The sequence below is a fragment of the Staurois parvus genome, unplaced genomic scaffold (genome assembly GCF_062004578.1).
Source record: "Staurois parvus isolate SC_StPar_1 unplaced genomic scaffold, SC_StPar_1.0 ptg000249l, whole genome shotgun sequence".
In the NCBI taxonomy this organism is placed as follows: Eukaryota; Metazoa; Chordata; class Amphibia; order Anura; family Ranidae; genus Staurois; species Staurois parvus.
The window spans coordinates 7,064,967-7,081,376 of record NW_028318045.1 but is presented as its reverse complement, the minus strand read 5'-3'; the positions used below and the strand labels follow the sequence as shown (position 1 = coordinate 7,081,376).

Here is a 16,410-nt window from a genome sequence, read left to right as displayed (position 1 = left end):
GGTTTCTATGCAGAGCTGCACTAGATTTTGCACTCTGCAGTTTTAGTAAATCAGTCCCTGTGTTCTTATGCCTAGTGTAGTCGGTTTTTAAAACAGAGTGACTGGCAAGGAAGCAATATAAAGAGAACAGGCTATTTTTTCATACAAGTTCAGGAAATATGAAATGTTGGGTTTACATATTCTTCAACCTTTGAGCTATTTAAATGTCTCTGCTCTTTTAAATAACATGGCACAAAGCTTAGCCACTCCCCTTTGTGTCAGACTTTCACTTTCATTTCTTTGCTCTGCTGTCAGGAATGGCGTCTGCAGACATGAGAAAGGAGTTGCTGGACTGTTCTATCTGTCTGAACATATATACGGATCCTGTAACACTGAGATGTGGACACAACTTCTGCCGAGTCTGTATTGATCGGGTGTTGGATACACAGAAGGGATCTGGAGTTTATTCCTGTCCTGAATGCCGAGCAGAGTCTGCGGAGAGGCCTGTACTGATAAGGAACATAACTCTGTGTAACATCGTGGAGAGTTTCCTCTTTACTCAGCCAGCTCAGGACGAGGCTGGAATCTTCTGTACGTACTGTGTGGACTGTCCTGTACCTGCTGCTAAATCCTGTCTGATGTGTGAAGCTTCTCTATGTGATAAACACCTGAGAGTTCACAGCAAGGCACCAGAACATGTCCTAACTGAACCCACCACCTCCCTGGGGAACAGGAAATGCTCCATCCATCGGGAGCTCTTGAAATATTATTGCATTGAGGACTCTGTCTGTGTGTGTGTGTCCTGTAGGTTGGATGGAGAACATCGGGGACATCAGGTGGAGATACTGGATGAGGCTTCTGAGAAGAAGAAGAAGAAACTGAGAAATGTTCTGCCAGAACTGATCACCAAGAAAGGGAATACTGAGAGAAGAGTCCGGACTCTAGAGGAACACAGAAAAAAAGGACAAGAAAAAGCAGCTGGTGAAGTAGAGAGAGTCAGCGCCTTGTTCAATGACATCAAGAGACAACTGGAAGACCTGGAGAAGAGGGTCCTGAGTGAGCTGTCCAGACGTGGAGAGGAGCTTTCACTGTCCATCTCTGATATGATCCAGGTGCTGGAAGTAAAGAGGGATGAACTGTCCAGGAAGATTCACCACATTGAGGAGCTGTGTAACATGACTGATCCAATAACTGTCTTACAGGGATTGAACATGGATGATACTGAGGGAGGAGATCATGAGGACAACAAGATACTTGATAAGCAGATCCAAGATGGAGGTCATCTGGATGTGGGATTGATCTTACAAACATTACACACATTATCTAGTATTGTAGGAGGTGTAAAGGTAGGGATCTATATACCAGAATCTGCAGACATATTACTAGATATAAACACAGCTCATAATAATCTTCATATATCAGATGACAGGAAAACTGCATCCTGGTCAGAAATAGAGCAGAATCGACCAGAAGCACCAGAGAGGTTTCAGTGGTGCTATAATGTGTTAAGCAGTAGCAGTTTTAAATCGGGGCAGTATTACTGGGATGCAGAGTGCAGCAAAGCAGCATGGTGGAAGATAGGAATGTGTTATCCCAGTATAGAGAGAAAAGGTGATCAGTCACGTATTGGTGAAAACAACAAGTCTTGGTGCTTGCGCTGGGAAAAGAAAACATTAGCAGTAATACATGACAATAAAGTGATCCAGTTACCTCCCAATTATTTTGGTAACCGAGTCAGGATCTCTCTGGATTATGAAGCTGGACAACTGTCCTTTTATGTGCTCTCTGAGCCAATCGGACACCTCCACACCTTCACCACCACCTTCACAGAGCCCCTCCATGCTGCGTTATGTGTGCACCGGAGAAAGGAGAATGATGTGTATTTAGACAGTTGGGTTAGATTTCTAGGTGGCCAGGAAAATCAGATGTAAACAAATCTGTATTTTAGTAACCTCACAGGCTGGTGATCCTGACTTGCTATCTCAGACATTGGCCAAGTCAGTAATTAGTAGCTCCACTCCCAGCATAGATTTCAGATATATTTAAAATTGATAATTTTGTTTGAGTTTCATAGAAGTATATAGTGTAATTAGACTTGACACAAAAGCAGATCCCCCACCCCCCGTACTATACAGGAAAATTATTTTCAGCATTAATCAGATTATTATGAAGAAAATAACAGAAAAGTAGACAGTAAACATTTTATTGATCCCTCACCCTGGAGGTCAGTGGAAAAGGTGATCAGTGTAAATTTGTGCTTGGTGGAAAAGGGCCTCAGAACATCGGTGGTCATGGTAGCTCCTACTTACATTGGTGGTCAGTAGGAGATGGCTCCCTTACATAGGTGGTCAGAGGGAGGAATTTCACCTTTTGTAGAGAGTTCACTGGTGTCAATGGTCACTTAAGGAAGTGGGAAGAAACTGCTCTGGTCCTACACCACTGACTCTGCCAGGTGATGATGGTTCCAGAACTACAGAGGCTCCATCAGGCAACAGATTGGTTTGCCACTGCTGACTACGTAAAGCAATATTAAACCCAAAAGCAAAACTTTTTATATTGCAGCTTACCAATTAATAGATGTGATGGCTGCATTCATTTTTATTTTATTTCCACCTTGTGATCCAGCCAGTAAGTCTGTTGTTCTTCTAATAAGCAAGCTCTCCTGCAGATCAATATCAGTTTCATGGACACGACAAACCATTTACAACTGACAGGAGTGCTTAAATGGTCATTTTTCACATTTTATTATTAGCTGGAGTTTGGCTTCAATTTGTTAGTGTATATAAATCTGCTAGTACAGATAACACTCCCCTTCCCCAGACTGACAATGCTGCTGTCCAAAGGTGCCTCCTGTGCTCATTTATTCAGATTGAAGGCACTCTAATACAGGAGGTGTGTTACTGACCAGATCACCAGGTGAAAACGGGAAAAAGCCTAAAAAAAAAAAAAATTTGATGCAGCCACCACATCCAAGGATTGGTAAGCGGCAATATATATAACATTTTTTGGTTTAATACCGCTTTAAATACAACTTGCAACCTCTGGAGGAACCCTGGGGTTCCATAGAATAGTGGTTGAGAATGGCAGCTCTAGCAGGAAGGGCAATGTGTAGGCGCAATGGGGTTGATTTACTGATGGCACATGCAGTTGCACGTGCAGTTGCTCCTCTAAAAAAAATAGCTTTTTTGCTTCCACGTAACTGGATGATGAAAGTCAGCAAAGCTTCTACTCATTTACTAACTCTAGAGCAACTGCACTTTGCAAAGTCTACTTGCCTTTAGTAAACCAACCCCAATGTGTAAGAACATAATAAAACATCAGAAAATAACCAATCACAGTCACTGTTCTATGATTTTTATATATGGAAATGTTAAAAGAATTGGCAGTCAGCTATCATGCCCTTTGATCAGCTCAAGCTCAAACTTTCCTGGATAATGATAAACAAGCATTTCTAAATTACAAAATGAAGGTGTTTGTGAGGGTGTGGGACCTGCGGATCAAATATTTGACTAGTGATCCTCAGATTTTACCTGATTAAGATGCTTTCTGGAGGGTAAGGATTGGAGTGTGGAGTCACTTCCCCCTCCCCCACACACACACTCCCCTTCCTTTTTCGTATCTTTTTTCAGCTCTCTGGCCTACTCATCTTTAATTTAGTTGTGTTAATGAAAACTCAGGGTGAAGTTTGTTTTTGTACGAAAAATGGTGCGATCTCCCTCCCCATGAGGAAGCAGCACGAATTTATGACTATGTAAGGCGTACCTTGCAATCAAAATAGTTTATTATTATTGAATTATAATGTGTATTATGTACTTGTATTACCATATACCTCACTAATGGGCTATGGCCCTCAGACTTTAGGAAGCCTGGAAAATATTAGATGGTTATAGAGAAATGTTCTAGATGTATGCTTGAGGCTAATCTTCACAGACCATGCAGCTCGGTATAACTAAGTTTGATTGGCTTACGCCTTTTGTTTCCTCGCAGTGCATTATTCACTATATTATCTACATGTACTCCGCATTGCAGAGGATCCACAATTATTGTAATACGCCTTGAAATCTCTTTTTATTGTGGACAAAAATTTCAATAAAAATATTGAAAACAGAAATGTTAAGATGTTTATTTGTATGTCTCCTTGTTCTCACCTTTTTATTTGCATTTTTCTTGAAAAGCTATTGTGCCAAAACAACAATTAAAGCTAACCACTAGATGTCTGTGTCAGATCTAGAGTTGTTTGCTATGGTACATCTACTATGTGTATAATTAATGTACATAATATACGCCCCCCCCCCCCAAAAAAAAAAGAAAACACATTTCACTCAGGAGAGGAAAAGTGAAAACTGAGGGGCCCATCTGTAAAACCAGAAAGCAGGCTCCTTTATGTATCAGACATATATTTTCCAAGCAACAAATACTGTGCAAATCATTCACCCTCTTTTCATAATTGAACATTTGCTGCATTTACAAAGCATTTAAATTGTCACATATAACTATATGAAGCACTTTAATTGTCACTTATAACCCAATGAAGTCACACAGGCTGTACCCAAATCTTTATTTTGTCTTGAAAACCCTTCTTGTATTGTTTGTAAAAATACACACACTTTGAATCCCTTAGGTTCAGGGCTCATCTACATAGGCAGTCTGGCCCATACAGAGTAAAATCTGGGCTTTTTTTGGATGCAAGCAAAACACGTGTGCAGCATACAGCATAGAACTCCCTGTGTGCATGAGCCCTTAACCTTTTTTATATACATGTCCACAAAGTATTCCTTTCCTCCCGTGGGCTACTTTGCAGACTAAAGTAAACTAGTACTGAGATAAATCTGGAAGATGCAATTGCCAACCTCCAAAATGCTGGTTAATATGCTGATCCTCTGGATTTAGCACTGAATAAGTATGCCAGACAGGTAAAGTCTATACTGAGCTCTCAAATCAAATCTAAAGCCAAAACTTTCTTCTTTAGTTTTAGGGTAGAGTAGTAAAGGATTAATATATATTTCATATGGCTTCATAGGCAGAATGGCATTTCTTCATCCCAACCAGTAGCAAAATACATACAAACAAAAAGTCATGATTGAATGACGAAACGCATCAGTGCATGACCTGATGACATCATCACGCTGGGCAGAACTGGAAGTTGGCCATCTTGGTATAGTATCTGAATCCAAAGCTTTTCCTTAAGGGGGAAAATATTGTATGAAAAAAAAGGCAATTGTTTCTATGTGCACTAGCTGAAATGTACTCATTCTGTGAGTGTCATTGTAACCCTGCTGCCTAATACATTTGACTGGTGTGATAATATATTGCACACTGAGGGCTGTTTTTGTTTCCTAGAGCTGACTGGTGATATATGGAGGAGTGCTTATGGTGCATGTGGCAGGAAATACTATCATGGTGACGAGGAGTATTGGCCCTATTTAACCACTTTAGGTCCTGTTTACCCCCTTCATGACCAGGACATTTATTGCTTTTCAGCACTGCACTACTTTAACTGGTAATTGCAACACTGTACTTAAACAAAATTAATATAATTTCTTTCACATAAATAGAGCTTTCTAAACAAAATGCATATAATTTCTCTTACACAAATAAAGCTTTCTAAACAAAACATATATACCATATTTTTCGCTCCATAAGACGCACTTTTTCCCCCCAAATAAAGGGGGTAAAATGTCAGTGCGTCTTATGGAGTGAATATGGAGCGGTCGGTCCAGTATTCCCGCTGCCACCGCCGTGTCAGAATACCAGGCCGTCCGCTTTGCTCTTCTCTGCAGCAGAACCTTACCTGTTCCTCGGTCTAGCACTGTACAGTCTTCCAGCGCTAGCATCTTTAGTGTGGGCTGTGATAGCCAGGTGCCCACTGCGCATGCGCGAGAAGTTCAACGCTTTGTGAATGGTTCAGCGTCTTCTGGGACACATGACAGGTCCCTGAAGATGCCGGACCATTCACAAAGCGCAGCGCTTCTTGCACATGTGCAGTGGGCATTCGGCTGTCAAATTCAGGTACCCACTCCCCCTCCCTCCCCAAAGGTCTGCAGTCTCTTGGTCATCCCCTGTACTGTCTGCAGTCTCTTGGTCATCTCCTGTACTGTCTGCAGTCTCTTGGTCATCCCCTGTACTGTCTGCAGTCTCTGGTCATCCCCTGTACTGTCTGCAGTCTCTGGTCATCCCCTGTACTGTCTGCAGTCTCTGGTCATCCCCTGTACTGTCTGCAGTCTCTGGTCATCCCCTGTACTGTCTGCAGTCTCTGGTCATCCCCTGTACTGTCTGCAGTCTCTGGTCATCTCCTGTACTGTCCACAATTTCTGGTCATCTCCTGTACTGTGTCCGCAGTCTTTGGTCATCTCCTGTACTATGTCCGCAGTCTCTGGTCATCTCCTGTACTATGTCAGCAGTCTCTGGTCATCTCCTGTACTATGTCCGCTGTCTCTGGTCATCTCCTGTACTATGTCTGCAGTCTCTGGTCATCCCCTGTACTGTCTGCAGTCTCTGGTCATCTCCTGTACTGTGTCCGCAGTCTCTGGTCATCTCCTGTACTGTGTCTGCAGTCTCTGGTCATCTCCTGTACTGTGTCCGCAGTCTCTGGTCATCTCCTGTACTGTGTCCGCAGTCTCTGGTCATCTCCTGTACTGTGTCCGCAGTCTCTGGTCATCTCCTGTACTGTGTCCGCAGTCTCTGGTCATCTCCTGTACTGTGTCCGCAGTCTCTGGTCATCTCCTGTACTGTGTCCGCAGTCTCTGGTCATCTCCTGTACTGTGTCCGCAGTCTCTGGTCATCTCCTGTACTGTGTCCGCAGTCTCTGGTCATCTCCTGTACTATGTCTGCAGTCTCTTGGTCATCCCCTGTACTATGTCTGCAGTCTCTGGTCATCCCCTGTACTGTCTGCAGTCTCTTGGTCATCCCCTGTACTATGTCTGCAGTCTCTGGTCATCCCCTGTACTGTCTGCAGTCTCTGGTCATCTCCTGTACTGTGTCCGCAGTCTCTGGTCATCTCCTGTACTGTGTCCGCAGTCTCTGGTCATCTCCTGTACTGTGTCCGCAGTCTCTGGTCATCTCCTGTACTGTGTCCGCAGTCTCTGGTCATCTCCTGTACTGTGTCCGCAGTCTCTGGTCATCTCCTGTACTGTGTCCGCAGTCTCTGGTCATCTCCTGTACTGTGTCCGCAGTCTCTGGTCATCTCCTGTACTGTGTCCGCAGTCTCTGGTCATCTCCTGTACTGTGTCCGCAGTCTCTGGTCATCTCCTGTACTGTGTCCGCAGTCTCTGGTCATCTCCTGTACTGTGTCCGCAGTCTCTGGTCATCTCCTGTACTATGTCCGCAGTCTCTTGGTCATCCCCTGTACTATGTCTGCAGTCTCTGGTCATCTCCTGTACTATGTCTGCAGTCTCTGGTCATCCCCTGTACTATGTCTGCAGTCTCTGGTCATCCCCTGTACTGTCCTCAGTCTCTTTGTCATCCCCTGTACTGTCCGCAGTCTCTTGTCATCTTCTGTACTTTCTGCAGTCTCTGGTCATCCCCTGTACTGTCTGCAGTCTCTGGTCATCCCCTGTACTGCCTGCAGTCTCTGGTCATCCGCTGTACTGTCTGCAGTCTCTGGTCATCCCCTGTACTGTCTGCAGTCTCTGGTCATCCCCTGTACTGTCTGCAGTCTCTGGTCATCTCCTGTACTGTCCACAGTTTCTGGTCATCTCCTGTACTGTGTACGCAGTCTCTGGTCATCTCCTGTACTATGTCAGCAGTCTCTGGTCATCTCCTGTACTATGTCCGCTGTCTCTGGTCATCTCCTGTACTATGTCTGCAGTCTCTGGTCATCCCCTGTACTGTCTGCAGTCTCTGGTCATCTCCTGTACTGTGTCCGCAGTCTCTGGTCATCTCCTGTACTGTGTCTGCAGTCTCTGGTCATCTCCTGTACTGTGTCTGCAGTCTCTGGTCATCTCCTGTACTGTGTCCGCAGTCTCTGGTCATCTCCTGTACTGTGTCCGCAGTCTCTGGTCATCTCCTGTACTGTGTCCGCAGTCTCTGGTCATCTCCTGTACTGTGTCCGCAGTCTCTGGTCATCTCCTGTACTGTGTCCGCAGTCTCTGGTCATCTCCTGTACTGTGTCCGCAGTCTCTGGTCATCTCCTGTACTGTGTCCGCAGTCTCTGGTCATCTCCTGTACTGTGTCCGCAGTCTCTTGGTCATCTCCTGTACTATGTCTGCAGTCTCTTGGTCATCCCCTGTACTATGTCCGCAGTCTCTGGTCATCTCCTGTACTATGTCTGCAGTCTCTGGTCATCCCCTGTACTATGTCTGCAGTCTCTGGTCATCCCCTGTACTGTCCTCAGTCTCTTTGTCATCCCCTGTACTGTCCGCAGTCTCTTGTCATCTTCTGTACTTTCTGCAGTCTCTGGTCATCTCCTGTACTTTCTGCAGTCTCTAGTCATCTACTGTACTGTGTCCGCAGTCTCTGGTAATTTCCTGTACTATGTCTGCAGTCCATTGGTTCAGAATACTTTTTTTCTTGTTTTCCACCTCTAAAACTTCTAACATCTCTATATGTTACAATGACCAAGATAGAAAAGATCTGATTGTCACTCTCAAACGTTGCCACCTAGATATCAGTAACAGTCATCAATTCAAAGGAGACCAGCTATAAAGAACCAAACAGATACTTATGAGATAGTTCATAGAAGACCACCTAAGTGGCCATACAGTGACCATAACTTTAAAAAGAGCTCTTAACATTGAGCCTCCATCTTACCAAAATATGGTCCAAAACAGCTTGAGGTTCACACAAACGCCTCTGCAGCCAAGAGGCCATATCCTATTTCCTGCCCTCTTTTATATCCTCCATGCTGGGTGACTTGTACCGTAATTGGCTGGGTGTGGACGGCCAATATATGATTGCGCATGTGCGAAGATCTCTGGATGACTCGCTGACCACTCTGCATGATCTCGGCACTCCAGGGGGGATATTAGGGGCTACCACATACCTGCACCCCCAGAACACACCTATACCACTAGAGGAGATGTCGGGGCTCCTCCTATGCCCACCCAACAGTCTGGAAAGTCCGCAGGTGGACCCCGCACTGCGATGAAGAGGGTGGGCAATGGAAGCAAGATGGCACCGGCTCCAAGGCCTCATCGGCTACTGAGGAGTCACAGCAGCGGCCACAGGGGACAGCGCCTCCCTGTTCTACTCCTGATTCTCTGGATAGACATCCCTCCGGATCCATGGATCATGTGAGTGACCTCCCTGCACCTCCTGGCTCCCTCCCTAGTCCTCTTGGGTCTCCCTCACAAGCTGCAAGCGTCTTCCAAGCTAGACAAGGAAATGGCGGATATCTTTATTAGTCAAACTAGTAGCCAAGATTCCCCGCACTATTCTGGGGATTCCATACTCATTGCATTTTTTGCTGATTTGTTACAGCGGGAACTGGAAAAAGCTACCACTAAGTTGGCCTCCTGACCTGAAATAAGATTTTCGGGAATTGGGGGATAGTCTCGAGAAGATTGAATCTAAAGTTGATGATACAGTTCACAGAATGACCCAAAATTCTAGCATCATTGCCAACTTACAAGACCACCTGGATGAGGCATACAATAAAATAGATGATCTTGAGAATTGTGCCAGGCGATGCAATTTTTGAATTAGAGGATTGCCTGAAATGGTAAAAGATATTTTATCTATTGCCCGTTCTCTGATCCATGCTGCAGTACTAATGATCGATGAAATTCATCTGGAAATTGATCGTATACACAGGGCTTTGGTCCCTTTGCGGCCGGATGGCCCTCCTCGGGACATAATAGTAAAGCCTCACTTTTTCAGAGTTAAAGAGTCGGTGATGCGTTACGCTAGAGAACATTCAGATTTGGAGGTCGATGGATACCGGATTCAAGTCTTTGTGGACATCTCCCAAGCTACCATCCAAAAGAGGAGGGCCTTTAAACCACTATTCTCATTGTTAATTCAGAGGGATATCCGCTACCGATGGAACTATCCATTTTGTCTACAGTTTCTTTTTAATGGCAAATCCTACTCTTTCTCTACATTCCTTGAGGGGGAAAGACTCTTGCTGAACTTAGGCTTTATTTCCCTTAGCCCCTCCTCCTGGAACTAGCCTAAAGTTGATGGACCCCCTCCCCCACTCTCACCTCTGTGGTCCCCCGCTTCCCAGAAGAAATCTGCAACACCACATTGGGTGTCTTGAAAACTCTATTTGCTCCTGATATAAAACAATTTACGGAGGCCTCTCCGTGGCCCCACGCTGGGGCATTGGCCTTTGTATATGCATACTGCCTTACGGTTTTGATTATTATTCTTTGGTAAAGTAATATGGTGGCTTTGACAGTTTTATCTATGTTTTATGTGGACCCCGGGGTGCCGGGAAAAGTCTATACACTCTCCCTATTTAAAAGACTCTCCCCATTGTTTGACTTTGTGAAGACTCTTTCGGTCCTTGACCTAGTGTCTAGTATATTGACATTTTGTTATCTCACGTTACATACTACTTTTTGGCCTTATCGTCTTTGGTCTCTTTCTCTTTTCTTTTCTTACTTTCTTCATTTTTTCATTTTTTCTGTTTGAGGGTCAACTCAAGAATTTTGAACTGTTTTTGGTTAATTGATGATCTGCATGGATGGGTGAGTTTGCCTCATGATAGCTATACTTCTTGTTTTCCATATCTACTTCAAAACAATGCACTGCCATGATTCACTTGCTTTCCCATAATGGTCAAGGATTAGTCTCCCATTCTAAGTGACTTAAATTATTTTCCTATTATAAATTTTTGGGAGCAGACATCGTGGCTTTACAGGAAACACATTTTGCCCCTTCTTTTACTCCCAGATATATTCATAGGGATTTTCCAATTTTGTTTTTTCGCCAATGCCTTTGAAAAATTTGCTCATTTACAGAAAGTAAAGTTTTAAGGGTTAGGGAAGGACGATACCTTCTGGTCAAAGGTCATTTGGAAGGAAATATGGTGTTTTTTCTTATTTACTATGCCCCTAATACGAATCAAGTGGCCTTCTTTCATTCTTTTGGTGGTATTTGATCACCTGTGCTTTTTCTAATTTTTGCTCTATAAACAAAACAGACCAACAATTTTGAGAAAAAAAAACCAATATTTTTGACTTTTTGCTATTAAACATATCCAGTAAAAAAAAATAAAATTTCATCATAAATTTAGGCCAAAATGTATTCTGCTACATGTTACTAAAAAAAATCCCAATATGTGTAAATTGGTTTACGTGGAAGTTATAGCGTTTACAAATGGCATAAATACTGGGATTTTTTTTTTACTGGTAATGATCAACGGCTTATAGTGGGACTGCGGCAAAAAATGTTAAAAAAAGGGTTTCTTTGTTTCTATTATAAGATTTAGCAAACAAGTAATTTTTCTCCTTCACTGATGTGCGTTGATGAGGCAGCACTGATGGGAACTGGTAGGCAGCACTGATGGGCACTGATGAGGTGGTACAGATAGGCAGCACTGATAGGCTGCATTGGTGCAGTGGCACTGATGAGGTGGCACTGGTGACCATCGATGAGGAGGCACTGATGATGCTGCACTGATATACAATGATAGTCGCTGATAGGTGGCACTGATGGGTGACACTGGGTGGCGCAGACTGGCGGCACTGATGGGCGCAACTGCTGGGTGGCACTGATGGGGCACACTGATGGGCACTGGTGGGCGGTACTGCTGGGCACTGATCATTAGGGCACTGATCATCAGTGCCGATCTGCTCTGTGACAATTCCCAGTTATCGGCAGTAGTTTGCTCAGTTTTTAGGTGGCGGCCATACACGAAAAAAGTACAAGAGCAGAGGACGCAGGGGAGGAAAGAGGGTTAACGGATCCAAAGAAAAGGAAAATGTAAGAGGTCAGGGTATATATAATCTGAGCGATATATCCCTCACAAAAGAAGAACTTGTTGTCTTAGACAAAGGTCTGAAATACGCACCAAAAACTAAACTTAATAAATTTCAAACATATGTAGATATACACAAATGTGCAAGGAAACTGTCAATTAAAAGGCATTTTATGAGCAAAGTCACAGCTTCTAATAACCTAACCATCAATTCTCATCACTCCAATCTTCGCAATGCATCTCTTTTTAATCCCCCGCCACATAAACAGTCTTACATTAATGTTTTTAAGGAATTAGTGATTAAAGATTTAGAGGCCATTAAGATCAAGCATCCTCGTAAACCCAAAGATCTTGAAATAGGCCTCAAATCGCTGCTGAACAATAAGGACCTAGTTATCAGGCCTGCTGACAAGGGAGGTTGTGTAGTCGTTTTAAACAAAAGAGACTACATAGCTGAGGCCTTAAACATCCTTGGAGACAGGGATACTTACACCACACTTCCTAAGGATCCAGTTATTGCATTTAAACGTACCCTAAAGAACCTCATCAAACAGGGATATGAACTCCATGTAATCAATAGTAAAGAAAAAGATTTTCTATGCCCCAAGTCACCAAGACTACCGTTTTTTTATTACCTGCCAAAGGTACATAAAAACGCCACACACATCCCTGGCAGACCTAGTGGTATTGGGTCCCTATGGTCCAAAGTTGGACAGTATATAGATTACTTTTTACAGCCTTTGGTCCTTGCTACTCCGGCCTATATTAAAGATACTAAACAAGTATTAAATGAAGTCAGTACCCTAAACTGGAATCCCGAACTGACAACTTTTTTGGTGACAGCTGATGTCGCATCTTTGTATAGCAACATCAATCACGATGACGGCATGTCAGCTGCGGATTATTATCTCAATTTAGCTAACAACGTTTCCACCACACATAAAACTTTCATCCTGGATGTTCTGAATTTTGCAATGAGAAGCAACTACTTCTGGTTTAGTAATAATTTCTATCTACAGACCAGAGGTGTGGCAATGGGTGCTAAATTCGCCCCTAGCCTGGCCAACCTATTTATGGCAAGGTGGGAGGAGGACATCATCTATTCCAGAGAATGGCCAGAATTGTTATTCTATAAGAGATATATAGATGATGTCCTCCTCCTATGGCAGGGTGAAGAAGCTTCCCTTATCAGTTTCTTCGGTACACTTAACAATAATAATCTTAACATCAGGTTCTCTTATGAGTATAGTACCAACTGTGTGAATTTTTTAGACATTACCATCTTTAATAGAGGAGGATATTGCAGTACCGAAGCTTACTTTAAACCATCAGATAGGAACAGCTACATCCCTACTGATAGTTGCCACCATCCACAGTGGCTGAGTAGCATTCCTAAGAGTCAATTCATGAGGATAAGGCGTAACTGTACAGAAATTGGAGCCTATCATGAAAAAGTAAAAATTCTAAGACAAAGGTTCCTAGATAAAGGTTACACGGCAGAGTCCCTAGATCAGGAAATTGATATGGTAGCCAAACTGGACAGGCAAAACATGCTCTCGGGACCATCTAATCCGAGAAAAGACCTGTTCTATCCATTCATCACCCCTTACTCTATCCAGCATAAAACAATACGCCACATTGTGAAAAAGAATTGGGAAGTACTTAGAGCAGACCCGATCCTTTCAAAATGTTTACCCACAAATCCAGAAGTCATTTTTAAAAGGGCTTTACCGCTACGTAATACTATTGCCCCGAATATAACGGACCCCCCTACACACCCCAGTCTCTTCAGTAATCTTAAAGGATTTTTTCCCTGTAAGAAATGCCAACTATGTAAGTATGGCAGAATGTCTAAGAGGAAAGTGGAAGTTTTCACCTCTGCCACAACTGGGAAAGACTATGAAATAACCACGTTTATTTCTTGTAACTCACGTTACGCAGTGTATCTTCTGGAGTGCCCGTGCCAGAAGCAATACATTGGAAGGACCACTAGGAGACTCCGTGATCGCTTTCGCGATCACGTTTATAATATTAAAAGGGGATTCCGTGAACAATCCTTATCCAAACACTACAGAGACCATCACCATAGAGATCCCTCTACCCTCAAGTTCACAGGCATTGATGTTGCACAACATCATTGGAGGGGTTCTAATAGAAGCAGGGAAGTCTCACGTTTAGAGACTAAATGGATCTTTGAGATTAAGTCTATGACACCATTGGGCCATAACGTGGAATTGGACCTAAACTGTTTCATAGACAATAGTTGAGACCTATATATGGACTGATCTTACACATGACAACATTTTGTTTGGTTGCCCTAATTTATTTTATTATATCTGTTTAGTGGGCTAATAGATAAGCGGGTAGGTCCTATTGACCATTGAATGCAATTTTATGGATTATTTATTGTTTCATTATGTTTTTTTACCTGATCCTTTTTTATGGATGTAGTTCACATAGCAACGACAGTTGCACTTCACACAACTTAAGTTGCTCTTTACTGGATTCAGACTGACAAGGTCATATCATATGCTCTTGTTGTTTCAGTCTTTATTCCTTATCTATAATTTATGTTCCATAACATGCGTTTATGTGAGTAGACTAATAGATCTAAACACCTCACAGAGGCTATTATTCCGCCTTCTTTTTCTTATAATATAGATTTTTGTTGTGTTTTTATACCCCCACGGGTTCACGTCCATTTTATAGTTATTATTTAGTTCACATGCGTTTACATAGCAATGACAGTTGTACTTTATGCAACTTAAGTTGTTTTTTACTGGACTCAGACTGACATGGTCATACCATATGCTTTTGTTGTTTCAGTTTTTATTCCATATTTATATTTTTTATATATTTATTTTTATAACATGCGTTTATGTGGGTTGACTAATAGATCATAACACCTCACAGATGCTATCATTCCGCCTTCCTTTACTTATAATAGAGATTTCCTGTGTTTTTATACCCCTATGGGTTCACATTCATACCATTTGGCTCACATGCGTTAACATTCGTGTGTCTCATAGGTAGGACTCATTATTTATACGGCATCTGTATCTCTTGTATATGAATTTTTTACACTATATTTAGATACGAGAATGATTTTACTCTTTATTTTTGATTTGGTTTACACCTTCAGATTTTATTGATTTAATTCTATGCTTGTCCATATATGTATGCCGAACCACTGGTGGATGGGCGCCCGTGTCTCCTGCGCATGCATTATAACATACATTAGACAAAGTTACAAGAGGGCCATATTCCTCCCTTTTTTTAGTAAAAAGGACTTTACATAGTCCCTAGGAGGCCCATTATTTGAGGTGTGTGGCCCACTATTGTCGAATGAACGAACTTTCGCTGGGCTGTACTTCTGTATGAAGTAGATCAGTCATAAAGCTGAGTTTTTCCCTTCCCTTCGAATATCTACAGGAAAATGGCGGCCGCCTGGTCCGCGCAAGCGCACTTGAGAGCGGCTATGTGCAACTATCCAACCGAGAAAATGGCGACCGGACCATTCGCGCATGCGCGGTTGGACACGCGGCGGCCATTTTTATGACTCCAAAACACCATAAAAATGGCGCCCGCGCATGCGCAGTTGCGCCGATCTTTAGCAAGACGGTGCCAGCGCATTTTGGCGTGATTTTTGAATATATAAAGGAGAAAACAGACGTCAGGCATGCATGGCATCACCCCTATGGTAGACGTGTATTGACACGAAACGCGTCTAGGAGGAGCCTTCGCACGCCTTGACGTCACGCCGCCGGATCAGGAGGTCACGCCGCCGGATCAGGAGGTCCGGCAGCCAACCCGTGTTTTTCACTGGTCAGTGTTTTAGATGTTCTTTACAGCTGCTTTTACTGGCTACAGGCTGCAGGCATGTGCTTTGTAATCCTTATTTGTTTTTTTACACATTGGATATAATAAATATTTTATTTAAAATACTACACTATGAGCACCTTTACTTCTTATATCTGGCACTGAGTCCCCATACCTCAGCCCCAGCATTTTTAGGCTTCTGTGTGGATCCAAGGAGCAGTGTGATCCGACCAGACCAGTATCTCCTTACCATTGAGGGACCACCTGGGTACTACCAAGCAGCGCCTACATGAGACCTCGGCTACATGTGACCTGTACATGCGCATTGAGATTGCGCTTCTGGTAAGTGGGCAATCTATCTACCCCCCGATATTGGATTGGATTACACCAAAGTTTTTGGAAGTTTTTTCATAATTGAACTGCTTACCACATCTGATATTATTGCATTGGACAATCATCTTTTCTCATGAGACATTTTAACATAATTGCTATAAGGACATTGTTTGTAGCGCTGCACTTCTACTTTGTCAATTTCAGTTGGAAAGGTTTTGTGGTTCCTTTTAGTGCATTTGCCGCTCACTGGAGTGCGCTCACTAACTTATCTACATACAGTGTGAGGAAAGTGCAGCCGATAACCGACAACTGTAAATACTTGGTGATCTACTGTGCCATTGAACACAGCTGATCACGTGGTAAAAGGCCACTGTGATTGGCCTTTTACCTCATCACCTCAACCTCATGGAGAGCGC

At 43.1% G+C, this 16,410-nt stretch overlaps 1 protein-coding gene across 1 annotated transcript; it reads left to right on the top strand.

Moving 5' to 3' along the window:
- The first annotated feature begins 277 nt into the window (after window positions 1–277).
- LOC149459734 (E3 ubiquitin/ISG15 ligase TRIM25-like) lies at window positions 278–4,090 on the top strand. The gene has a single exon (XM_089680713.1). The coding sequence runs from the start codon at window positions 297–299 to the stop codon at window positions 1,908–1,910; it is 1,614 nt and encodes a 537-aa protein (XP_089536839.1). The 5' UTR covers window positions 278–296; the 3' UTR covers window positions 1,911–4,090.
- The last annotated feature ends 12,320 nt before the right edge of the window (window positions 4,091–16,410 follow it).

Excerpts from the sequence above, each read along its gene's own strand:
- LOC149459734 (XM_089680713.1), top strand. The coding sequence starts at position 297 with ATGGCGTCTGCAGACATGAGAAAGGAGTTGCTGGACTGTTCTATCTGT.